Genomic DNA, 25929 nt, shown 5'->3' with positions numbered 1-25929 from the left:
CATTTATAGACAACTCTTCACCGTTAGACTTATACTGATCGACAATTTAGATTTTAGAATTGTCACGAACCAACGGTGCACGGGCGGACCCAAATGCAGGACTCCAAGACGAGGACATGATGTTCAATGGGTTTTATTATAAACTAAAGTTGTGCATGACAACACAGTCCAAGAAGGACCCCCCCCCCAAAAAAAAAGAAACAATGTCCAATAACTACGAGACAACTAAAGAACATAACAAAAACGTGACTGGACTTTAATGGCGCAGTGGCGGAGTAACCCTGGATGTTGTAAAGCATACTCAACGAACTGGCAACTGCCAGTGACAAAACTCCAACTTAAATACATGGTCTAATCACAGTGCCTCATGTGAAGCAGCTGTAATCTGCGACAGGTGTAATAGATGAAACTGCTGGGAGTGGTGGCCAGGCCACGCCCTCCTTGGCCGTGGTCCGTCCTTGCACATGACAAGAATATTCCCTCTAACACGCATGTATGGAACACGGGAGAAAGCCAGAGTATCCGAAAAACTCACATAAATGTTGTGTGGATGGAAACTCTAACAGAAATTCAAACCCAGACCTTCTAACTGTTAGACCGACATGCTAACCACTACCTCACTTTGCTGTTGTAACCAGCACCCCCTGATGATAAAAATAGCTAGTTTTGTGACTGGGATTTGGGAGACTTCTAGCCCATATGTTGCCCTCTGCCAACCCCTCAACCCCCCATCTTCTTTGACGTGCTTAACAACACATTTGGCAGGTTTCTCTCCAGCAGACTCTGCTTTGCACCCCCGCATCGCGATTGGACCTGACAGTGCCTTCACGTCCAATTAAGAGTGAGGCGCTGAGGGGGGAGTGTGTTAACCCCGTTTGACGCTCAACTCTACCCACCCAAAGTGTTGATGTGGCGCCTGAGCAGCCGTGCTTTTATTTTCTTGCAGACGTGAAAACACCATCACAGACTGATTCATTACATCCCACTTCCTAGGCTTCAACACCAAGACTGGCTCCTTGCCTACCATGTAGTTTACCGGCAAATGTTTAATACACAAACCTCGGGACATTTCTAGCGTCATTCCAGCTCATTCTAATCACTGAGCTCTGTAATAATAATATAATTTGCCTGATTATAATTTGATACCTTACAGCGTTTTAATTGGCAGCATTTTCCCATGGCAGTTCCAAAAAAAAAAAAAGTCTTTCCAGATACATCATTATTATGCATCACATTCGACCCACGACAGCGGTTCTGGATTGTAGATTCCAATCACATAAACGTAATAGAGGTGACATCCTGGAGTTGCTGCTGTTTTCCTCTGTGGCATCTATATCTCTGTAGCTAATCCAAAGCCAATCATGGCTGGATAGCGTTCCCGTTTCCTCTCTTAATCTTTTACTTCCACATTCCTTTTGTGTACTGTGATTGCTCTTCTAATTGCTTCCCTGTGCCACATGTCATACCATCGAAAATTAAACCCTACCAGTGCAGGATACTTCTTTTAGAACAGTGATTCCTAAACAGTGTGCCGGGGTACATTAGTGTGCCATGAGCGCTCTTCAGCTGTGCCGTGGGAAGTTATCCAATTTTATGTAATTGCTAAAAAAAACATTTATTTCCAAGAAATAATGTATCTTTAATAATCTATTTATGCCAGTGAGGCACAGTGACTGAACAAAAAATCCTCTTCTATTAGATGGCAGAAAGTACATTCAGTAATTAATTGATCCATTTTTGGTGACATTTACTTTCGTTGGTGTGCCGTGGGATTTTTCAATTGTAAAATATGCCTTGGCTCTATAAAGGTTGGAAATCACTGTTTTAGAAGGCTTTTACAATACTTGTCAAAATATGTGCCTGGTCATTTGTGACTGTTTCCTCCTTAGCCGTGGATCAGCATTGTAGCTCTGAGTGTGTAGTATGTCTGTGTGTGCGTGTGTTTACGTGCATGTACGTGTCTGTGTGAGACCCCTGAAAGCAGCTTCTCCAAACATATTTGAGTAGACACAACTATCATGACACATAGAACCGTTTCAACGATTTGAATGCCTGTAACTATAAAGGAAGTCAGACATATTGTGTTGAAATGTATTTTATCTATTTTGGCAGTTTCTAAAGAGATGATTCTAATTCATGTCATTGTGCTCACTAATCCTCCATACTCCAGTTGGCCAACTCTGGTTTGTGTGTGTATCCCCATCATCTGTACATACATTTTAAAAAATCTATAAAAAAATGAAATCACTTAAAAAAAAAATACAAGGACTTTTAAAGTAGCTCTTATCACAGCAGTCTTTTCTGCCAATCTTTTTATTGCATATGGTCAATAAGTAAAACAAGTGTAAATACTGTCAAACAAAACCAATTAATTAACCTTTGGACTATATTATTGAGGAAACAATATTTTGATGAACAAAATGGCCATTTATTTATTATTGCAGGTTGAAAATTGGTGAGAGCGTCTGCCTCACAATTCTGTTGGCCACGGTTCAAATCCTGGCCTGTGTAGGGTTTGCATTGTTCTCCCCGTGCCTGTGTGGTTTTTCTCCTGGCACTCCGGTTTCCTCCCACATCTCAAAAACATGCATTAATTGAAAACTCAATATTGCCTGTAGGTCTGATTCTATGTAGCCTGCGATTGGCAACCCGTTCAGAGTGTACCCCGCCTCCTGCCCATTGCGAGCCGTCCCACGGTATTGATTAATGTACACTAGTAAATCTAGCAACTTTCACACAAAGAGCAAAGGAATGTGATTGAAACGCATTTTAGAAAGTTATTTTTAATCCCGGTGACAATCACTGTATTACATTGTGATGGTCAAATAAGTCAAATGCTGCTTTAAAATCAATGGGATAAGTTTGCAGTACACCCCTCCTTATCGTGGTGGAGGGATTTGTGTGTCCCAATGATCCTAGAAGCTAAGTTGTCCGTGGCTGGTAGCGACACCCACGGCAAACAGGTTCCAGGTGAGGGACCACAGAGACTAAGCATGGCCAAAAGTCCCCTATGATGGTATACGCAATTGGATTCTGATTTCCCTTAACCAGATGTGGATCACCAGGGCCCCTCTCTGGAGCCAAGCCTGGAGGTGGGGCTTGAAGGCGAACGCCTGGTGGCCGGGCCTGCACCTGTAGGGCTAGGCCAGGCATGGGCCGAAAGTGTAACATGGGTCTCCCTTCCCAAGGGCTCACCATCAGTAAGAGGGGCCATAGGGGTCAGGTGCAATGGTATTTGAAGGCGGGGACCTCGATGATCCGATCCCCGGCTAGAGAAACTGGCTCTAGGGACATGGAATGTCACCACTCTGGCAGGGAAGGCCCCCCGATCAGAACCCTACTGGTGTTCTGTTACTGGACTTCTGTGCTCATCACGGATTGTCCATAACGAACACCATGTTCAGGCATAAGGGTGTCCACATGTGTACTTGGCACCAGTACACCCTAGGTTACAGTGCGATGATCGATGTTGTGGTCATGTCATCGGACTTGCGGCCGCACACTCTGGTTCTGATTCTGAATTCCAGAGTTTGACAATTGCAACATGAATCACTCATTTTTAGTTTTAGCTGTGCAACAGAATCGAGAGTTTCTTTCTGTAGAGTAATTGTACTGGCCAGAAACTCATCAGTTTGAAATTTACTACATTATTTTCTTTTATTCTTTTTATTCTGAGTTATGAATACTGTAACAGTGACAGTGAGTTTATTTAGGTTAAAATATCTATCTGGACTTCCCTTGGTATCAATTCAACAGAACAGATACTGTATATGTTCTGATCAGACGTTCTGCGTAAATGGAGAAGGAAGAATCCATTTAATTTTGGCAAAAGCATTCCACTTGTTTCCCAACATCACTTTCAACAAGGTAGTTATTCTTTTTATTTTGTTTTCTTTTGTTTCTTTTTTAATGAATTGGAATATTTACCACTTTTATACTCTGCAGGAATCTAGTGTAAGTGGCATGCCGGTTTAACCAATGTTCATCTACTTGACTAAAAGATGATTATGATTACAAGAGATTCTAGGTGTAAAAAAATCTGATTTGTCTTTTCACAGTCTTCTAACTTGCACTGAATTAAACATTGCATTAATCATTTCTAAATGTGAAGTGGCTAAATTCATAACGCTTGTAATTGGAATTCAAAATTTCATTAATGGCAAACAGAGCAGTTTCACGACATTTCCGAGAACATTTATTCCTCGAACAATCTCAAACTGAGATATAACTTCCTTTGCTGATTCAAAGGTCGGAACACAAGCTGCTGTTAATACTCTCAAAGTACATTATTAGTGGAACTAATTAGTTTTTTTTATCCAATTTAGAGGGACCAAGCCCATAAATCTGGTTAAACAGAATGATGTATTGTACATGAAATTAAAAGATGCTTCTCCATTCTTTCTAAACAGAGGAGGATCCGATGAGCAGTGGTGAGGGCAGCGGGGGGGATGTCAGTGGCGGGAAGTCAGGTTCCGGAGCGGAGAAGGATGACAACAACAACGACGAGTATGAAAACTATGACGAGCTTGTGGCCAAGTCGCTGCTTAATCTGGGCAAGATCGCAGAAGATGCCGCCAACCGGGCAATCACAGAGTCGGAGATGAACAGCAACTCATCTCACAGTGCCGAGGAGGAAGAAGAGGAAGAGGAGGAGGAGGAGGAGGAAGAAGAGGAGGAGGAAGAGGAGGAGGAAGAGGAGGAAGAAGAAGAAGACGAGGAAGAGGAGGAGGATGAGGAGGAGGAGGAAGAAGAAGAGGAAGAAAGTGAGGAAACACCAACAGATAATCAACGTGATCTGAGTTTGGACGTTCATAGTGATGTGGTTAGAGAGACTGTGGACTCACTCAAACTCCTGGCACAAGGACATGGTGCTGTTTTATCGGACAATTTAGAGGGACAGGATTATGAGGAAGGCATTGCTGGAAATGGAGACTGTTCCCACAATGGCATCAGTATGCACAATGGTGGTAATGGACTAGGAAAGACCACTGGCAACGGACAATTAGAAAACAGTGATGAGGAAGTTTGTCTCAGCAGTCTGGAGTGCCTACGGAATCAATGTTTCGATCTTGCTCGGAAACTCAGTGAAACGAAACCCACAGACCGCAATGGGTCATTCCAGCAGAATCATTACCTATGCGGGGACGTGAACCAGCAGCCCCAGCATCACGGCTATGGGGAGTTCCAGCATAGTCAAGATGACAGACGATCGCTCAACAGGAACTATTCAGACATGGACAATCTCTTGAAGCTTGAGGAACAGCTGAGCCCGCGGTCCAAGGCCTTTGCTAGTTGCGTGCAGGGTGACCGGTTTCACCACCGGGACTTCGACGAAGACACAGCATCTGTGACTTCAGACAGGTCAGAGGAAGTGTTTGACATGACAAAAGGCAACCTGTCCTTGTTGGAAAAGGCCATTGCGTTGGAATCCCAACGTGCGAAGGTGCTGCATGATAAAATGGAGGCGGACGCAGCGAGGAGAGACGGTGTGAGGTATGGCCATGACGACCATGGCTCGCGGCATGCCTATGGCGTTGAGCGAAAAGGACGACTCCCTGATGGAATGAAGAAGCTTTTCTATCATAAAGGTGAGTACTTAACACAGACATGCTCAGAGCAACTCATCAGGAAGTATACTTTATGCCCACTAAACAATTTCATTATGTAGAATCCAATACAGGATCCATAAAAGAATTCCTTCATTATAAGAAAAAGAATCTGGACTATCAGACAGGGAGTAATTTATTAATATGGTTTAAAATATTAGAAAAACCTTTCAGTATGATCTTGTTCTGTTCCAGACCACAGTACTGTAAACTACAAAAGCCAGCCATATTTTTTTAAATTATTGAACAAAACACTGAGTTTGCAGTGAAACTGAACATTTTTAGCTGAAATGATTACTGGTATAATGCAGATCATACCATATGATGACATTATACAAAAGAAAGAAAGAAGTTGGGATGTTGTGTTAAACCTAAATCAAAAATGAATACAATGATTTGCAAATCATGTTCAACCTACAGTAATTGAGACAAGATACTGAATGTTCAACTTTACTGTTTTTAGCAAATCATTGTTAATTTTGAATTTTATGTCTGCAACATGTTTACCACTGTGTTTCATCACCTTTTCTTTTAACAACATTCAATAAAAGTTTGGGAATTGAGTACAGTAACTGTTGGAGCTTTGTAGGTAGAATTCATTCCTACTGTTGCTTGATGTACATCTTCAGGCATTCAAGTGGGTTCTTCGTTGTCGTACTTTATGCTTCATAACGTGGGCCAGATTTTCAATTCGAGGCAGGTCTGGACTGCAGGCAGGCCAGTCTATACCTGCACTCTTTTACTACGAAGCCAATCTGTTGTAACACATGCAAAATGTGATTTGGCATTGTCTTGCTAAAATAAGCAGGGGTGTCCATTAAAAAGGTGTTATTTGGATGGCAGCATATGATTCTCCATAACATGTATGTAACTTTCAGCGTTAATAGTGCTTTCACAGCTGTGTAAGTTAACCATGCCATTGCCACTAACACAGAACCATACCATATCATCAAACCTTGTGTCCCTAACAGTCCAAATGGTTCTTTTCCCATTTAGCCCGGAGGACATGACATCCACAATTTCCCAAAACTATTTGAAATGTGGACTCGTTGGAGACATTGGAACTTTGCACCAGTCCATCTTAGAGGAGCTTGGGCCCAGAGAAGGTTCTGAGAAGTTGTTGTTGATAAATAGCTTTTATATAGTAGAGTTTTAAATTGCACTTAGGGATGTAGCGCCAAAGTGTATGTGTTGACATTGGTTTTCAGAAGTGTTCCCTAGCCCAAGTGGTGATAATCTTTAGCATTTGTTCACTAAGAGGTGAAGCTTGCTCCATCTTAGCTTGTGAATTCAATTCAGGGAAGATCCTTTTATACCCAATCATGGCACCCCCCTTTTCCCAATTCACCTGTTCACCTGTAAGATGTTCCAAAGATGCGTTTGATAGGTATTCCTCAACTTTCTGTCTTTTTTGCCACATGCACCAGCTTTTTGGAATGTGTTGCAGCCATAAAATTCAAAGTTGGTGATTGTTTGCTAAAAACAATAATGTTGATTAATTTGTACATTAAATATCTATTATTTGTATTGCACTCAATTAAACATAGGTGAAAGCTGATTTGTAACTCTTTGCATTATGTTTTAATTTGTTTAACACAACATGCCATCTTCATTGGAGTTGGGTTTGTATAATTACATCCATCCATTTTCTAAACTGCATATCCTATTTAGAGCCTATTCTAGCTGACTTTGGACGAGAGATGAGGTACCCCCTGGACTGCTCACAAACAATCATTCACACGCACATTTATGCATATGTTAATTTTTTTTTTTTTATTTAACCTAACATGCATGTTTTTGAAATGTATAAAAAACTGACAGAAAAATGTCAGAAACAAACAAACCCCATACGGGGGAGGCTTGAGCCACAATCTGAATTGAGAGAATTTGACTTTGAGGTACACATGCTGTGTGCTGCCCAATATAGCATTCTCCAGGAAATAAATGAAAGACAGCAACTTATTGAATGTTTGATTTAATGAAATCTGAGCACAATTTTGTATAGAGTTAATTTATTCAGATTTTATTTGATCATGTGGGTTTATGTATGATTTTGTGTATTTCCTTTAATTGTCAGGCCTAATCATTACCTCAGATTGTCCATCCTTTACTGCAGACAGCAGATTGCCCACATTCGTTCTGGGTTCCCCAATATAACCGTAGGACAAGCTTTTTGTCTGGCAATGTGAAATTTTGACTCTTGGTAGCAGCAGCAGCAGTAGCAGCAGCTTATGTTGTTAAAATAGGCCAGCATGGAAACATCAGAGGGTATGCTTGTCAGGCATAAGTAATGGCAATCTGCACGGCCTGTTAGGGCCGTACATTTCATCCCTGGGATGCAGCTTGGGGTAAAGCCTCCTATTTTTAAACCTACTTTTAAAGACTTGTGGAAGAGGAAGGATTGCATCCTCTGCAGAGAATTAATTTATAGATTCCTTTGCTATGCGTACACCCTAGTGTCAGATTCAGGTTTTCAGTGAGCCCACAGAAAGACAAACAGCTAAGAACTGTAAGAAGCAAGTGATATGCTCATGTGGGGTGGTTGGAATGGGAGTTCTCCTCTTTCAGTCCAAATTATTACACTAATCACATCTTTTACTGCTGTAATATTTTTCCTAATTGGGAAAATGATTTCTCCTCAAACCACATATTTAGACAAGAGACACAAATAAGAGCATGGTATTTCACAGCCGGATACTATTACACCTCAAATGCCACACATTTCTCAGCAGGTATATATCACAACATAAATGCCACCCAAATGTTAATTTTGAGTCTTCTGCAGACTCACTGCTTGAAGGATGCAGGAATAACGAGTGGAAGACTGATAATAATCTAGATAACAGATAGACGATAGTAGTAGACACTCGCTTAGCGGGGTTCCTGTGTGTGATGTATAAAACACAACATGGGGATGAGATTCAAGTGGGGGTTAGGGGGGCATAGATGAACGCAGTTCGGCAAAAGAAGCATGAGGTTAAGATGAGAATGGGGGAGTATCAGAATGACCGATAAGGAACAACAGGCTCACTGACTGCACATTAATTATCTAGAGATGGTATGGTAATGGAGGCCATTTACTATGCAAAATGCAGCCCCTCCCAAGCCACAATCAATATCCCTTCCTTCTAATATGCTTTCCACTCGGCTGCTCCCACTTGGAAAAGGCAAGCAACCAAACCCAAGTATAACAGTGCATGCAGTGAGAAATGTTTTATTTGTCTTTTAGCACATGCTCATAGTCAGTGCTTCAAAATAATTCACTCTTAAGAACCCAAGTGATGAAAATACTGTTTTAGCTCAAAACAAGACAAAATAGGGGGAAAAAAGCATAATAATATGCAGCACCCTCCACACACCGGTGATAGATTTTATTTGGGTGAATAAGTGGGTGTGCTCGGTGTCACCTCTTCTTAATCCTACTTGTCACATGAGTCTTCTCTTCTTTGTTCTTACTTCATACCCTCTGGGGTTTTTGTGGGGTTGTCACTCGATGCCTTAGGAGCTGCAGACTTTCAAACTTTTAATCAGCAGCCCATCAGTTTGCCTGTAACATGCGATAACATCACCACCACCACCCACTCCGTCATTAATCTAATAGTGCCTAATGAACATTTCCCTCACTCATATTGTGACTTAAAAAGTAAAGCCAATTCAGAATCCTTGACTTCATTTTGCAATGAGAAAGTCTTAAATATATGCATATGTTAACAATGCAATTGGTGATTCATCCCGTTTTTCTTCACAGACAGGAAAGCAATAAATATTTTAAACATTTCGATATATATAAACATTCCGTATTGTATACAAATGTATGTAGAATGTAGATGGATTGGTTAATATTTTGACTTCATAATTAGCCAGCCTTTATAATATTATTTTAAATTTTCACAACTACAGATGCAGCACGATGGCACAGCTGTAGAGTGTTGGCCTCACAGTTCTGTGGGTCAGGGTTCGCATCTTGACGTTTCCTGTGTGGAGTTTGCATGTTCTCCCCATGCCTGCATGGGTTTTCTCTGGGCACTCCAGTTTCCTCTCACATCCCAAAAACATGCAACATTAATTGGACATTCTAAAAATACCCCCTAGGTGTGAATGTGAGTGTGACTGCTATCTGTCTCCATGTGCCCTGCAATTGGCTTGCAACCAGTTCAAGGTGTACCCTGCCTCCTGCCAGATGACAGCTGGGATTGCCTCCAGCACTCCCGCGATCCTCGTGAGGATAAGCAGCTCAGAAAATGGATGGATGGATATTTATTTATTCACCAAAGCATCTACTACAGGAGATGACCCAATAATCATTTAGCCACTCAGCTCCTCTAACATCTTGTTGTATTTGCCAGTATCTTGGGTTGTTTTAGCGCTGGCCTGGTCGGTGATGCACTGCAATTGATGACATGGAAATTACCCATCTCCTTCAAAACATATTAAAAAGGTTGTAGAATCACCTGTAAGGGGCATTACATGTCTTGTCTGTGTCATATTGAAGCGATGGTTCTGTTCTCATATTGTATGGCTGAATTTGGGTGTGGGGCCGCGGGATGACATGACATCTTACATACTATATACAGCTTTAACACCCAAGGCAAAGAAAAAGAGCTGTATCTTAAATGGGTGTTGAAAACAATGACACCGTAGATTGGCAGGATTCCTCCCATTCAATCAGTAAAGAGAACTAAAGTCATTAAAAAAAAGCCTCGTTAAATAATGCCATAACAGTCGAGGGTTGAACTGTTGAATTGTTCTCTATTTCAATGATAGATCAGATCTTTCAACAAAGATCATTCTTTTCTTTTTTTAATTCAGGAGACTATTTAATGAAAATAGTATGGGTAGGGTGTTGTCAAAATGCATAACTGGCAAACTGGCATTTAACCTGAGCTACTCCCCTGTATCAAATCCTGTTATCTAAACTCAACAGAATGTTGTTGATTTTTTTTTTTTTTTACATTCAAAAAGATAAGAATCTGGTCAAAACTGAGTGACAAGAGCACTTGAAAGGAAAATGCAATCATGTGACCTTCAACTTTCTGCTACATTAGTCTGGCCATCTTGAGTTGTGCTGTATTAATATGTACTATATTCTTTCCTTCCCACAGATGCTTCCCGCGCAGACAAGAAGGAGAGCCGCTGTCCGACACCGGGCTGTGACGGCACGGGTCATGTGACTGGGTTGTACCCCCACCATCGAAGCCTGTCAGGCTGTCCGCACAAAGACAGAGTGCCACCAGAAAGTAAGCCATCTGGTCTCACACCAGCACTAGCACTATCCACCCAATCTTTGGCCTTCACCTTCCGTGTTACTCTGCATGCCTCCCTGTGATCACTGCTGAGTCTGACTGGCTCTATGTCTTTGTGTGTTTGCTGGACTGTTTGATAGCAAAAGCCTCCAGCGGCACTTCTCTTGTGACCTTTTGCATGCAGTCGTAGTTTTGTTCTCTGATTGCCTGCTTAGTGTGCCGTGGTGATGAGGTATAAAATGAGGCCTTGATCTGTGAAATGTAGAGGTCAGTGAATGTTTTTGCATGAGACTCATTGGCCCACTTTCTAGACACTGATCACATCTGCCCGTGTGGTCAGATTCATTTTTTGTCACAGCATGTACGACTGATTGAAAGATTGATTGTCATACCTGTTAGTTTCATTACCACAGGCAAGTTTAAGAGCAGTATTTTTACGTAAATTAATAACTACTGTATAGATCTCATTTGCATGAAAATCATAGATCGCAAATAGCAAGATCATGAAGTTCTTCTTTATGCTGAATTTACAACTTCTGAGGTGTGTGTTTGGTTCATAGGTTTGTTAGCATTTTAGTGGTGATACAGTCTGCTTGCATTGGAGGCAGCAACCCACTCGATCCAGCAAACTGAGCTGTAGTGAAAAAAAAAACCTTGCTGTGAGTGGTAGTCGACACTCATACTGTAATTCCTGTTCCTTTCACAGAGATATCAGGAGGTACAGTCAATATTTATTAAATTTCCAATCACACATTTAGCATTGTCACCCTGGGTGGACATTTTTATTTCTTTTTAATGTACATTACAGTCAGACTGTTGTGGAACACAATAATCCATCGCTTATTCAAATTCGTTGGGAATTTTTCACATTTTTTATATAGAAAATTTAAGACCTGACTTAACTGTAGTACACTGTTGCTTATTCTCCATTAAGATGTGAGCCTAGCAGGAAGTAGCCTCCCCAGATTGGTCGAAAATTAACTGGCTGCTCTTATTTATTTGTTAAAATCAAGTCATAACATTTCATTCAGAGCTTGGACCTTGATAACACTTAGCCCTTCCTCAGTCATCCATGCTACAAAACCTATTGTTTGATTTATATTCTTTGCTCAGTTGCGATGCATTGAAGAGAAAGGATCTTACCGTATCTCGCAATTGCGTATTTGGTGAAGTGGCAATAAACATTAGAATGAATTGTAAGATTTCACCCCGGCTATTTAGCCTTGCTTACCTCATACAAACATCTCAATAAAAGACTGTTTATGTGTTTTATTAATGGACCAAGTGAAAATCAAGATATCATCTGCATGACAGCGAGCACAATCAAAATAAAAGAGGGTTTTAATAATGACAAAGAAATTAGTTACCATGACAAAAAGGCTTGTAAAGACCAGGGGTGCCTCAGATGACACTTGTTCTGTGGCGCGCAGATTCTATAATTGGCACAAAGGTGCTCTCAAAAAAAAAAAGACAAACGCACAACTTGGAGCACTTGACCTTAATGCTGATCAAGAGCCTCCAGAGGTACTATTGTCTTTGGGATTGGAATTTTCTTGTATTGATTGGGCCTCCTTTTGTTGGTCTACAGTACAAGCAAAATTCACCATCTGTCTTTTCATCAAGTGGGGGCTCCAGTACATATTTGAATGTGATACAGAACAAGAGCATAGCAATGTCCACTTTTGATTCATATTGCCAGTTATTTTAAAAATATCAATGATTATCAACATTTTTAACAAAAGCTATTGAACAATTTTCAAATGAAATCAAAATCTAATGTGATGTAATGCATACTGTACAACCATTTTCCACCGCTTAACGCTTATCCTGTTCAGGGTTACGGGAACCTGGAGCTATAGATCTATCCCGGGTGACCTCAGCCGAAAAGCAGACTAGACTCGGGGAGAGCTGGGTAGAGTAGCCAAATATTGTACGCAAGTAAGAGTACTGCTACTTTACAATAAGATAGCTCAAGTAAAAGTAAATAGTAATCATTCAAATATTAACTTAAGAGTAAGAAAGTACTCAATGAAAAATCTATTCAAGTAAAGAGTAACTTGAGTAATTTCAGTTTGTTTTTTTAAATCAGAACTTGAACATCAAATAATAAACAAAATTTTACAACATAGGATGTGACACACACCTACCTCCATTTCAATTTTTGAGTGCCCAAAACTAGAAACAGATGCATTACAGAAACATTATTTGCTCACTCACTCACTCACTCACTCACTGACTCACTCACTCACTCACTCACTCACTCACTCACTCACTCACTCACTCACTCACTCACTCGAGAAGCTGACTTATTGATTGTGCGTGTGCGACACCATAAGATAGTGCTAATGTTGTCATATTCACTGCCAAAACAACAATAGAAACAGCTGCATCTCACCGCAAGGTATTATTTCAAGTTAGAGGTGGCCTGATATATCCAAGTTTGGGAAGGCAACGTGCGCAGTCATGTGACTGTCAAATGGCAATAGTAATCCTGTTTGATTTGGGGAACAGGTATGCTCTGCAGAAGTCAAAGATGGAGTCTAAAGTAGACCCACATACGCAAGAATGAATAAATAAAAGTAGTAAACGGCACTGTCGATCATTGGAATAGAGTAAAGGTTTCCTTCTTCACATAATTACTCAAGTAAAATTAAAAAGTATAGTGAATTTAGAGTACTCTAACAAGTACAGTTAATAGAAAATATTACTTGAGTAAATGTAACGGAGTAATTGTAGTGCGTTACTATCCACCTCTGCAAACGGGACACAGAAAGACAGACAACCATTCAACCAGCACAAAGTAGGAATTGAACTGATGCTACTTCCACAGAAGTCAGGCTGGTAAACTACAACCCACACCAGCGACTGTACTGCAAGGTAAAATACATAATAAAATTAAAAATAAAATAAAATTGAATGCAATGTATAAATTATAATGTAGTAGTAGTAGTGTTTTAATTATGTTTTTCAAATTGTCAAAAAACAGAACAATGTTTGTAATGAAGCACAGTGAAATACATATTTCATCATACACAAATAACTCCCATACATTACAAAGGGATTTCATTATGACTCTCACTCTGTGATGTGATATCACAAGTGTGTGAGGCCAATCTCACGATAAATATTATTACATTGTTGAGTGTCAATGGTTTGGGGTTTCTATCACATGACGTAGTTGGTGGGCTTTAATATGTATTCATGATGCTGGCAAGAGTTACGTAGAGCTGTGCAGACATCACAAACTAGTAAATGTCATTGTAATTTAAAGGCTGACATGGTGGTACACTGTTCTTAGATTGTGGCTTGACTATTTGTTGTGCGCGCAAGAGAACATGTACTTTATTCTTGTATTGTATGTATTTGTCACTTCATTGCAATTTTAACATATGCAGTATTGGATTATTATTCAGTTCAGAACAGTTTAGATCTAAATGGCAGTGCATCTCAGAGTCCATTTTTTCTCCCACCAGAACAAGAACACTACATTTGTGACAATGTAAATCCAAACTTGTTCATTAGCTATTACCTGTACCTGTACCTAATGTGTGGTTGATGTACATACGTGACCTTGACTTTGGTGCTCAAGGATTAAGAATCTAACGCATAGACAGTTCAGCCTTCTGACATTTGTAAAGGTGACCTGCATCTTCAGCCAATGCTGCTCAATTGTATCACACAAACGGAGCCTTGCTTGACTAGTTTAAAGGTAAAGCTGACAATATGCTACACAAGTGACTACCTGGAGGGCAAACTCAGTAACAGGCTTTTCTCTTTTACTGTTAATTCATTGGCTGTGCCGGATAGATGATGTTTTTTTAATGCGGTGGTTTCATTTAATTGGGATATCACACAGTGGAGCCAGGAAGCTCTGTGGGAAATATGAAAAATGACAATTAAATTAAATCTGAAATTCATCAATTCCCTTTCACCATGTGCTCATTTGAGCCTTCTTTTTCTCTCAACTATATTGTTCGAATTGATTGTCACTTTTTAATGTAATTTGCATATGTAACACAATGCTCACACAAACAGTTTGCATCCTCCTTTTCCTTCCCTTTTTCTTGCCATCTTGTAATTAGATTAAGACTATTTTGTAGTGTTTCAATTTCCTGTCTCTTTGCAGAGGGCAGGACAAGTCTAGGATATGCATAATGTATTGGCTTGTGGCAAGTTGAGGTGGCAGGCTTTTTCCAATTACCTGCACCGAACACCAATTAGGATGTAAGGGAAAGAGGATGATGAGGGGTGAAAGTTTAAGGGGGTGATAATGATGAAGCTGATGCCGATGGGGTTTGGCCCCGCACGCCACAGTGTCGAGACGACCCTTCCACGCGCCCCCGCTTTCAGTGTTCCGACAGCTCCTCTCAGACATCCATAGATCATTAATCTAATTGGCTGGTTGCCACGGGGTGTGAGACAGTTATGGAGTGTTTTAATAGTAAATGGTATCGAGGACCACGCTAACAACATGCCCGTGATACCAAAGCGCAAATAACAGAAGGAAGGGATCTTCTATTGATTTCAAGACATGTGTTTTGCATGATTGTCTGCTGTTGGTTGAATCCGCTTTCCGCATGGCCCCAATTCCCCCCTCCATTTCTGCGTCTCGCTGAACCTGAATGGCTCCTTTTTATTCATGACCGTGCCTATTGCATGAATATTAATTTGAACTGCTCGGATAAGTGGATGCAATATGGTGGGAAACCTTGCCTGCCCTTTCAAACTAGCATTCATTAAAATGAAGAAGAGGTCATTTGGGTTCACGCAGGCTCATTTCTTAATGATGTTTATAATGCCAAGCTCACACACTAATAGAACTCATGCGTGGTTTCGAGGGGCTCCTAACCTTCAGTGTTTCTCACTCCTGTCTCCTGTCGCTATGAAGTTGTGGCTATGTATGAGAACGTTCTTAAGTGTCCTACGCCTGGCTGCACTGGACGCGGCCATGTCAATAGCAACAGAAACTCTCACAGAAGGTAAGTGACAGCCTGCCCATAAGAAACAGGCTCGATCCATGTTTTTCTGTGGGATCTTATTTCAGTTCATATGGACGTGAGATCTTCTTTTTACTTTTTCATCCTTGTAATCATTATTTTGTGATATAATTTAACCTGGATCGATGGGGTTCGTCACCTCCACCGGGGATGTTATGTTGGTTTCATTGTCTGCTGGTTTCTTTTGTGAAATGTTTGTTTTTGTCTGGAACATTTTGTTTGGTTTTACATCCACGTGGAATATTGTACAGTGTGTCATTATGTTCCTAATAAAATATAGTGAGGACTTTGCATATTGATTAAAATTATACAACAGTACAGTATATCATTATCTTTAGAACTCCATATGTTTCTCTTGTTTCTTATGCAAATTTGAACATTATTTGCTTGGGGTAAGCATGGTTAGCGTCATACACTGTAATCAAGAGACTGGGAGGGTGCCCCCAAACTACCCATGCAAAATGCACAATACTTGGCAGGAAAACTGAAAATGTGATACAGTATTCTCAAACACAAAAGCAGGACACCTAAAGTCTTTCCCAAAGATGTTTTAAAATTACATATGAATTGTTTATCAATCCACCTGCAGCACAAAAACTGTGAACAGTGAGGTTTCAGATGTTGGTGACATTTAAATGGACAAAAAAAAATATTCATCCATTGATTCTGTAGTTGACTAATACCATAAAAGTCTTCCTTTTCAGAGGGCTTCAAGTTGTTCCGCTAAGTTTATGATCCCACATTTCAAATGAGACTGATTACGATACACTGGCTCACGCATACTAAAATATGAATCATGGTAGAAAAAAATGGCATCTATCAGGTGCAGGATTGGAGGGGGAAGCAAAAATAGCTATGCTGTCAGATGGGGTGAGGTTACAGTGAAAAGGGAGTCACCCACAGCAGATGCTCAGGGATCTCAGCCATAACAGCAGCTATTAGCACCTTTCTGCCACTCAGCCAGGGTGACAGCAAAGGTGCAGACCTGGGAGGACCACAGTGCCCCCATACCGTGCTCAGTGACACGGCTCGGGCGCCAAATCGGCACATGCATCCGCACGAGTCATAAACTTTCACTTTTGCTATTAAAGAAATGATACACATTCTACTTACAGACACACATTTGTGGGCATCGTGTGACAGGTGCTCATGAGTACATCTCCATACTGGCTTCAGGCCACTGTCAAAGTGCATTTTGCGAGGCCTGACACATTACATTGGACAGACCAGCACAGAGGAAAATGGAGGTTAAGGATCGCTTTATGAACTTTTGGTCAGTGACTTTCACGCTTGCACTCTATACCATCCCATTCTAGGTCATAAATATTGAATGGGTTCCATATTTAACATTTTCAGTCCCGACTCATTCCGGACCACTCTTAAAAACCCTTAGACCTAATGATAATCTCAAAGGATAATATGATAAACCAAGGTAGTCTGGTGTTTGATGTGCTTGGGAAGAGGCCAAAAAAGCCCTATTGTCCTTATTTTTGTACCAGGCCTTAGTCAGTTATTGATTCATTTAAGGGCTTGACAAGGGCTCTTATTTCAACACCAAAAAGAAGATGCAATGACTGAAGTAAAACAACATAGGCATCGTTGTCGGAATTTGGTGCAAAAGATGAACATTCTAACATTAATACCATCATACATCTTTAGAATGAGGACATTGTGAGCTTCACTCTTACAAATGTTCCTTTGGATATATGTTTAAAACTGATATATAATGTAATGTAGGGCTGCACAATTAAATTGATTTTAATCATGATTATGATTTCATCTGCCATGATTAAATGAGCCTGGTCGGCTGCGATTTTGTTAACATTTGAAATGTGGGCTCTGCTGAATGTGGAAAGTTCTTCATTTGCAGCAGTCCCCACAAAATAGTCAAGCCAGTCACCAGGGAGAAAGTGTGTAAAGCTTCATTAAGGGCAGGTACTGTGCTCCATGGCCAACTTCCAAAATTAAATCCTAAAATGGCATTGCTGTCCAATGTAGTTACATAAATATATATAAGCTTTTATTTGGAAGTTGACTGCATGTCATGGTCAGACACTATTAACCATCGTTGCAGTGCCTGCCTTGACTTTGTCTTTTTGGCTAGCCTGAACTCAGTAAAAAAATTCCAACTGTGGAGTCCTTTGTACTTTTTGACTGTGCTCGACTGACCTATCAAGACGTACGTAGATGTATCGTCCTTGAAAATTCACTGTACTGTATTGACGATGGGGTATTGAAAAGGAAACGTCGATGCTTGCAGCCTAATGTTACTCCCTTCCATGCATTAACTATATTTACTTACATTGGGTTGTGATTCATAATTGCACTTTATATGAAGAATAATTATGACGAATAAACGTTTTACAATATTGATTTTGACCATAATCGTGTGGCTCTAGTGTGTAGTGTGTTTCAAGGCAGCACAGTGAGCACGTGATTGACATTGATGCCTCACAGTTCTGGAGCTTGGGGTTGAATTACTGCCTTTCTATGTTGAGTTGCATGTTCTCCCCATGATTGTGTAGGTTTTTTCCCACATTCCAAAAACATGCAGCTTGGATTAATTGAAGAATCTAAATTGTCCCTAGATGAGAACGTGAATGCGATTGTTTGTTTAAATGCTCTGAGATCGACTAGCGACCAATACTGGGTGTACCCTGCCCCTTGTCCAAAGTCAGCTGGGAGAAGTTCCAGCTCACCCGTGACCCTAATGAGGACAAACGGCATAGAAAATACATAGATAGATTAATATTTCAAGGACATTACAGTTTGTCAAATAACATGCATGTATCCAACCTGGAAAATTTACATGGGCAAATATAAGTTTTCAAATGGAAACACACAGTCTTCTGTAATTAGATTCAATTGAATTATTTGAGAGACTCTCTGAATAAGCCATGTGACAATTAGGTTGTCAGATAAGGACATAACCAATCATTATGTTTTATAACACATAATGTACATTGAGCTCAGAATTTCACCTTCCAAAATTGTGTTGAGGATTTTGTACACTGACAATGGTGACATTGTTTTTGTATTTCAGTCTGTCCGGATGCCCAATCGCTGCAGCCGAGAAGCTTGCCAAGGCCCAGGAAAAACACCAGAGCTGTGACAGCTCCAAGCCCAACCAGGCTTCTGATCGAGTCTTAAGGTAGAACAGACTTCTCTTTTCACCTCCTACTCATCAGGTAGGCTTAAAACAACAGGAACTGTCAAAACTCCTGGCAACTTCACAGCAGAAGATAAAAAGATCAAACTCGCGCTTGTTCTGCCGTTTGATGAATTCACATGAAATGTTTGATGCATGTTCTATGTTATTGAAGGACCTCAATGTTAGTTATTCCTCTCACACTGAAATGTTTAGTTCCATTCCACTTTACATTTCTTAAAGCTGTTCAGATTTGAAGTACGTTTTGTTTTATGTTCTATCCTTCAGTGAATACTTCCAAAAGACTGCATGTTCATTTGTCTCCTTACTATTGAAGACAAATGTCCTTATTCCTTTAATGCAATCGCTCACATTTATCATAGTGAAGCACAATTGTTTTCATATTACTATTTTAAAGTCATACAAATACTCTGGTGTCACAAGTAATTGCCACTTGCATATTTAGGTACGACTGAACGGAAACATGATAAGGACTCGCATTTCATCTCTTCCTTGTTATGGTTTGCGGCTACCGATATACTGTTTATTTACCACATTAAATGATAAAACCATTAACCACAATAGCATGTGTAATAAAAAGAAGTAAGGACATTCAATTTATTTTTTATTGGCAGTGGAGACTGTGAACGTTACACATGCAATAGCAAAGAGAGGGAATATCCTGTCTCAAACAGCCTGCCGTTTACTAGTATTATCCTCCATATTTCAGTTCTGGAGTATTGCCAACAGTCTGCGCTTTCCTTTGAGTCTGCCCACTTTAAGCCAAATTTCCTCCCCCATCCTAACTCCCTTGGGCAGTTTTCAGTGGCTCGGTCCAACTTCCACCCCCTCGTCATTTATTTTCCAGGCCTATGTGCTTTGTCAAACAACTGGACTATCCTCAGTATGGTGACAAGAACAATGTTTCCACCAGCACGCCCCGATCCAACCTGGCCAAGGAGCTGGAGAAGTACTCTAAGACCAGCTTTGACTACAGCGCCTTTGAGGGCACCAACAACCACCAAGTTTACGGGAAACGGGCCATAGCACCCAAGGTTCACGGGCACAGGGATACCTCCCCCAAAGGATTTGACGGTAATAATTTATGGAAGATTGCATTTGCATCTCCCATTTTATTTTTAATTGTGGTCGCCGTATCTTAGAAGGCCATTGACCTGTCATGTTGGAGCCATTTAAAACAACCAATTAATGCAGCTAAGCTGTAACATCCCTGAAGTAGTCATCTAATTGTATTTTTTACTGGAGAGTCATTTGCATCAAGGATACAGGTTACAGTACAGTTTAGTCAGCATGTTTTCAAAGTTTTTTTTACTATTTACTATTCACTGCATTCAGTGTTGCTTGGTAAACACACAATGTTCCCAATGAAAGAAGAGCGAATGAAACTAAAACAAACATACACAGATAATACATTTTGTGTCATGACAAAAACGGTGATCTATCCACTGCTATGATCGGGTCTATGGCCAAATCATGTTAAGTTTTCACCACGGATCAGGGGTCAAATAAAAAGCGAAGCATATCGCATTGTTCTTGTTTGTTTTTAGCATTAATGTTTTGAATTCACAAATGGCAAATATGTCATCTTGTTGATTTTTTTTTTGGACAGGCTAGCAAAGTGTAGAAACTTGCACTACTGCTACATCCATGATTTCATTACAATGTATAAGGCCCACTTGATGGACAATTTCATTGCACCTCAGATTTGTATAACATTTATCTTTTTTTAATTCATTGTTGAGTTACATGCTATAATGCCCATTTATTGTACATACCGTATAATTTAAAAAAAAAAGCAGTCCAGCTGCAGTGAATCGAAATACCTTTGACATTTACTGTATATAATTATAAAATATTCAATGTCTTTACATCTCTCCAGTGCACTGATAAGAAGTCTTCTATGTGAAACAAAGTTGGAAACATTTTGGAAATTTGTGGGACTTCACCAGAGAACAGAAGTCTTTTTTTATCATAGCCAGAAGAAACAGATGATTCTATTTATATTGTGCAAAACTTTAAATGGTCAAAGTGTGTTCGCATGTTTATCACAAGACTCCTTTGAGGTATTTAAATTATTTTCAGTCAGGACTATTTTAAAAACACATTTCCTGATCAGGGCGGCACGGTGGTTCAGCTGGAAAGGGTTGGCCTCACAGTTCTGAGGTCCCAGGTTCGATCCCAACCCCGCCTTTGTGGAGTTTGCATGTTCTTCCCGTGCCTGCGTGGGTTTTCTCTGGGCACTCCGGTTTCCACCCACATTCCAAAAACATGCAACATTAATTAGACACTCTAAATTCCCCCTAGGGGTGATTGTGAGTGTGGCTGTTTGTCTCAATGTGCCCTGTGGTTGGCTGGCAACCAGTTCAGAGTATACCCCGCCTCCTGCCCGTTGACAGCTGGGATAGGCTCCAGCACTCCCTGCGACCCTCATGAGGATAAGCGGCAAAGAAAATGGATGGATGGATTTCCTGATCAGGATTTTTGCGTAATGCAAGAGTTGTATGAGTTTGTTGTGGAATAATTTGAAAAGGGACTCCACCAACTGTTCGCAATATCAGTAACACATTTAAGATGAACTAAAAAACCTCACATTTTATTTACATATTTTTGAGGGGCGGGGGTGACAATAAAATCCAGCAGGCGGACTCCAAAATATTTTTGGATGTTTTCAGAGAAAAATGGAAAAGTTAGACAAGTTGCTATATGCTTGAATTTTAAATTCCTGTATTTATAATATTCAGGTGTCCTCATAATGTACGTATTCGATGATATTAAAATATACATTTGTTTTGATGTCTCATTTCTGCAACGTGTCCTATAGCCAAGCGCTACTGCAAGAACTCCAGTTCAGCCAGCAGCACTACCAGCACCTACGCTCCCAGCAGTAGCAGCAGCAGCCTGAGCTGTGGAGGCGGAGTGGGGGGTGTTGGAGGAGGCGGGGGCAGCAGCGCCAGCAGCACCTGCAGCAAGAGCAGCTTTGACTACAGCCACGACATGGAGGCCGCACACATGGCTGCCACAGCCATCCTCAACCTGTCCACACGCTGTCGGGAGATGCCCCATGGTATGGGGGGAAAGCCCCAAGATTTGTGCTCACAGGTAGGAGACTAGAAAATAGGACAGCAATAGAGCCTGTTGAATATAATTTTGTCATTGTTGATGTTTTTGTTTTTATGGTGGAGCACCAACTATTTAGGTAAGGTACATACTAAGAAAGCTACAGAGCTCCCTGCTACAGTCTGCTTTAAAAAATAAAATCTAATTCCTCTTCCAAGAGCAACAAATTATTCCTGACTCATTAGAAAATATACAACAAGTAAATAATCAGGATTGCTTAAATTACTTTTATATTATGGTCAGATAACATTTAAGAAACCAGTAGATTGAACGCAAATCTGTTATGCCTACAGGAATCTTATTCTTATAATTATTTTTATTTCTCTCTGTTTCTAGATTCATGAACAAAGACAAATTAATAATTATGAAATAATAACAAATTAAGAGAAATTGGATAACTTTCCACAGAATGCCTGATGGTGTCACTCGGCAGAATATTCTGCCATGGCACCCCAGATGAGAATTACTGACCTCGGGACAGAGAGCAAGCACAATTTATTCCAGGATGCTGGTTGACTTCTGTTCATATTTTGGAGCAATTTTACTTCTACTACTCAGATGTCTCGTGTGACATTAGGGACTTTGGGTCTTTACATGACTGAGATGTATTTTCCCCAAAGAATTATCATTAAATTAGTTTTAGAACATATTTATAAAAGAGTCATTAGTTTGTACACATATAAAAAGCATCCATCTATGTTTCAACGCTGCACTTCACAGACGTGTGTGGAGCTGCCCATGTCCCTGCGTAGGTCCTCAAGGTTGAAAATTTCCCCAGATTACGCTTTTGCAGCCTCATGTGGCCGCATCTCAATGAGCCTCCATCTCGTGTAGCACCACCCATAGATTATCTCTACAGTTCTTTCATTAGACAAGTGCTGGTTGAAAAATCTGACAAAGATACGGAGACTTCCCTAGTACGCTCTAAATAGACAAGATACACTCACAAAGACCCATTGCTGTGTTTTACACTCGGGATTCAGCGGGGCATTTTTTTCCCCTACTGAGGATCAGATAGGAGCGAGACCAAGCGTCGTTTGACACGGCATGAGCCCAGTGTGTCATTTCTGAGAAGATAAGGTGACGCAGTTTCATACTATCTGCACCGAGATGCTGAGCGGGAAAATGGTGTCAGGAGAAAGAACGAGAGCTAATGCTTGCTTAATGCTAATGTTGACTGTGATCGAGTTGATAATAAAGATAGGGAGCAATGGAAGTTTTTTTTTTAATGTCCGGTTTCTAAGTGTGTCATAGTACAGAAGGGAAGGTGATATACAGTAGAACAGTATCAGTACAGTAAAAATAGCAGGGGAAGTGGAAGAGAAGCCAAAAGACACATCGTTCTAAAGCAAAATGGAAAGGAATAAAGTTGGCAGGAACAAACGCCTGAAGCAGTCAGGACTTCCTGTGGTCCTAAATCATTTCATTGTCTGTCCTACGTTTGGGTGAGACAGGCAGGCAGGATGCTCCCAGGGCAGGATGGGAAGACAGGAGACTTCACAGGGCTTTTTTTTTCCTCTACTCCTCATCGTCTTTCATCTCAGCACCTCAGGTCATGCCAAACACTTCTCTCAGTTCACTTTCACACACACGTACACACACGTATACACACACATAGACACACACTATAATCTACCCTCCTTCTTGTTTTAATCATTATTATTTACAGCCCTTGAATGAATCACCTTCATTAAAAAGGGTGTACAGTATAGTATTTCAATTTCAAGAGAGATTTTATTTTACTAGTGTACCACTGGGGAAATGTTGATTTTTTTTTTTTCATTGTTGTGCAATTTTTTTCTGCTGAGCAGTCCAAATCTAGACATCTCTGAAGTATTGTGGTTAACATTTCAAATCAATTAGTTTCATGTTATACTTTTGCTGTACAGTGACATTTAATGCCATAATACTTTCTTCTTGAGTAGGCCATGATTGAGTATTTTTTTCCACATTAATGACCACCGTCACCACTGATTTTAATTAGAATGGAGAGAAATGGCAAAATACAGGAGGTGCTTTTTAAAATAGATAACTGTTTTTACATTTACATTGACATTAATACCCAAAAATTCTTTTTGGGGGGGTATTTTTACAATGAGAAATAAGGTCATATTCAGATTAAGCAGTAACTTTATTTGGGAGTTTTCTGTTCTTAGACCCACAATACAGTCATGCGTTCACTTTAATCACACGTTTGAATCAGTTTTTAAGGCATTTTGTCTGTTTGTGTTTGAATATAAGAGAATATCTAATCCAAGATGACACATGAGAAAAGTTCACATTTCAGGGCTATTTGTGTTCTGACATGCTGAATTGCTTCAGTTGTAACTTGATACTGAGAAAATGTGATGCTCTTAGTGTGTAAATGGCATAAAACTACAGTTACGGGAAAGGTGGAGCGCCATTTTGACTTGAACTTTTGACTGAAGCTTACCAATAAATGTTTTAACATAGCCCTAAAAGGATGACAAAAAAATGCAACTGGCTGTTGGATAGAAAAGAAACATCTAACAAAATATTGATGCTCCAGGTAAGCCCACTCCAACTTCACAAAGTCCTCTCACGGCATTGTGAGCAAGAATAGGCTGAAGAGCTTATATTATTACCAAAATACATTTAATTCTATCACAACTTTGAAAAAGCTGTGCATGACTCATGTAACTGAGTTTGTAGGCGCTCGGGGCTAATGTTAACCATTGTTTTTACAGTTCTTTTGAAACAGCTGAGAAACATTTGTGACAATTGGACAACATGCACAAAGTTTTAAGCCCACATCTTGAGAGAAGTTTCATTTCCTTACCAACAACTGAGACACATCCCAAAAAAATGAAACGACATCAGTGGTCAGCTCTCTGCAGTCAAAAATAAGGAGCTATAAAATGTTTAACACACTCTCTTAAGACTCACATCCTCTTATGTTATTATTTTTTAGATTACAATGGCATGAGTCGTGCCATTGGATTGCTCGTATACCATGCATTCACTGACAAGGAAGTATCAAACCCACTCCATACTAATTCAGCGCATTTTGTTATTTTAGAAGTTTCTAATGTTGCATGATCTGTTCTGGCTCACAAACTCTGTTCTAAACATCAATCCATCCATTTTCTTAGCCCCCTTATCGTCACAAGGGTCACAGGGAGGGCTGGAGCCTATCCCAGCTGTCAATGGGCAGGAGGCAGGGTACACCCTGAACTGGTTGCCAGTCAATCGCAGGGCACATAGAGACAAACAGACGTACTCACAATCACACCTAGTGGCAATTTAGAGTGTCCAATTAATGTTGCATGTTTTTGGGATGTGGGAGGAAACTGGAGTGCCCAGAGAGAACCCACGTAGGCACGGGGAGAACATGCAAACTCCACACAGGGAGGGCTGGGATCGAACCCCGGTCCTCAGAACTGTGAGGCCAATGCTTTCCAGCTGCTCCACAGTTTTGCCCTGGTCTAAACATTCATCCCAAAAATGTTTGAGAAGGTTGAGGTCAAGTTGCTCAAGTTCTTTTGCACCAAACTTATGCAGCCATGCCTTACTGGATTTTGCTTTGTTCCGCCATGTTAGAATGTATGAGGGCCCTGCTCAAAAGGAATTGCGAAAAAACAATTGGAAGCATAGAATTGTCTTTATAAGAGTCGAGATTCAAAGGGGAACGAAGGACTTGAAATTTACTTTTATGATACTTGCAATGCCTCCCCCCCTCCAACACCTGCCCCCCAAAAATGACCATAATCTCATCATCTAATAATACAGCTAATTCTCGCTCAAATAATCTCAGATTTAATTGGATGTGTAAAAAT

General features: G+C 40.4%; 1 protein-coding gene and 1 long non-coding RNA gene across 2 annotated transcripts in view; one reads left to right on the top strand and one right to left on the bottom strand.

Moving 5' to 3' along the window:
* myt1lb (myelin transcription factor 1-like, b) overlaps positions 1-25929 on the top strand; it is a 133543-nt gene that overhangs the window by 89386 nt on the left and 18228 nt on the right. The window contains exons 6-11 of the mRNA XM_061843043.1: positions 4410-5588; positions 10709-10843; positions 15738-15828; positions 18890-18997; positions 19863-20089; positions 21837-22114. Coding sequence (XP_061699027.1) covers positions 4410-5588; positions 10709-10843; positions 15738-15828; positions 18890-18997; positions 19863-20089; positions 21837-22114 — 2018 coding nt within the window. The remainder of the gene's footprint in view (positions 1-4409; positions 5589-10708; positions 10844-15737; positions 15829-18889; positions 18998-19862; positions 20090-21836; positions 22115-25929) is intronic.
* The window catches only part of LOC133512941 (uncharacterized), a 5005-nt gene continuing 4933 nt past the window's right edge, over positions 25858-25929 (bottom strand). Inside the window, exon 3 of the long non-coding RNA XR_009798343.1 lies at positions 25858-25929. This exon is cut by the window's right edge and continues 405 nt beyond it. This is a non-coding gene — a long non-coding RNA (uncharacterized LOC133512941).

This window comes from Syngnathoides biaculeatus, chromosome 15, assembly GCF_019802595.1.
Source record: "Syngnathoides biaculeatus isolate LvHL_M chromosome 15, ASM1980259v1, whole genome shotgun sequence".
Classification (NCBI taxonomy): Eukaryota; Metazoa; Chordata; class Actinopteri; order Syngnathiformes; family Syngnathidae; genus Syngnathoides; species Syngnathoides biaculeatus.
The sequence above is the reverse complement of the archived record's forward strand: the minus strand, read 5'-3'. Positions and strand labels throughout refer to the sequence as shown.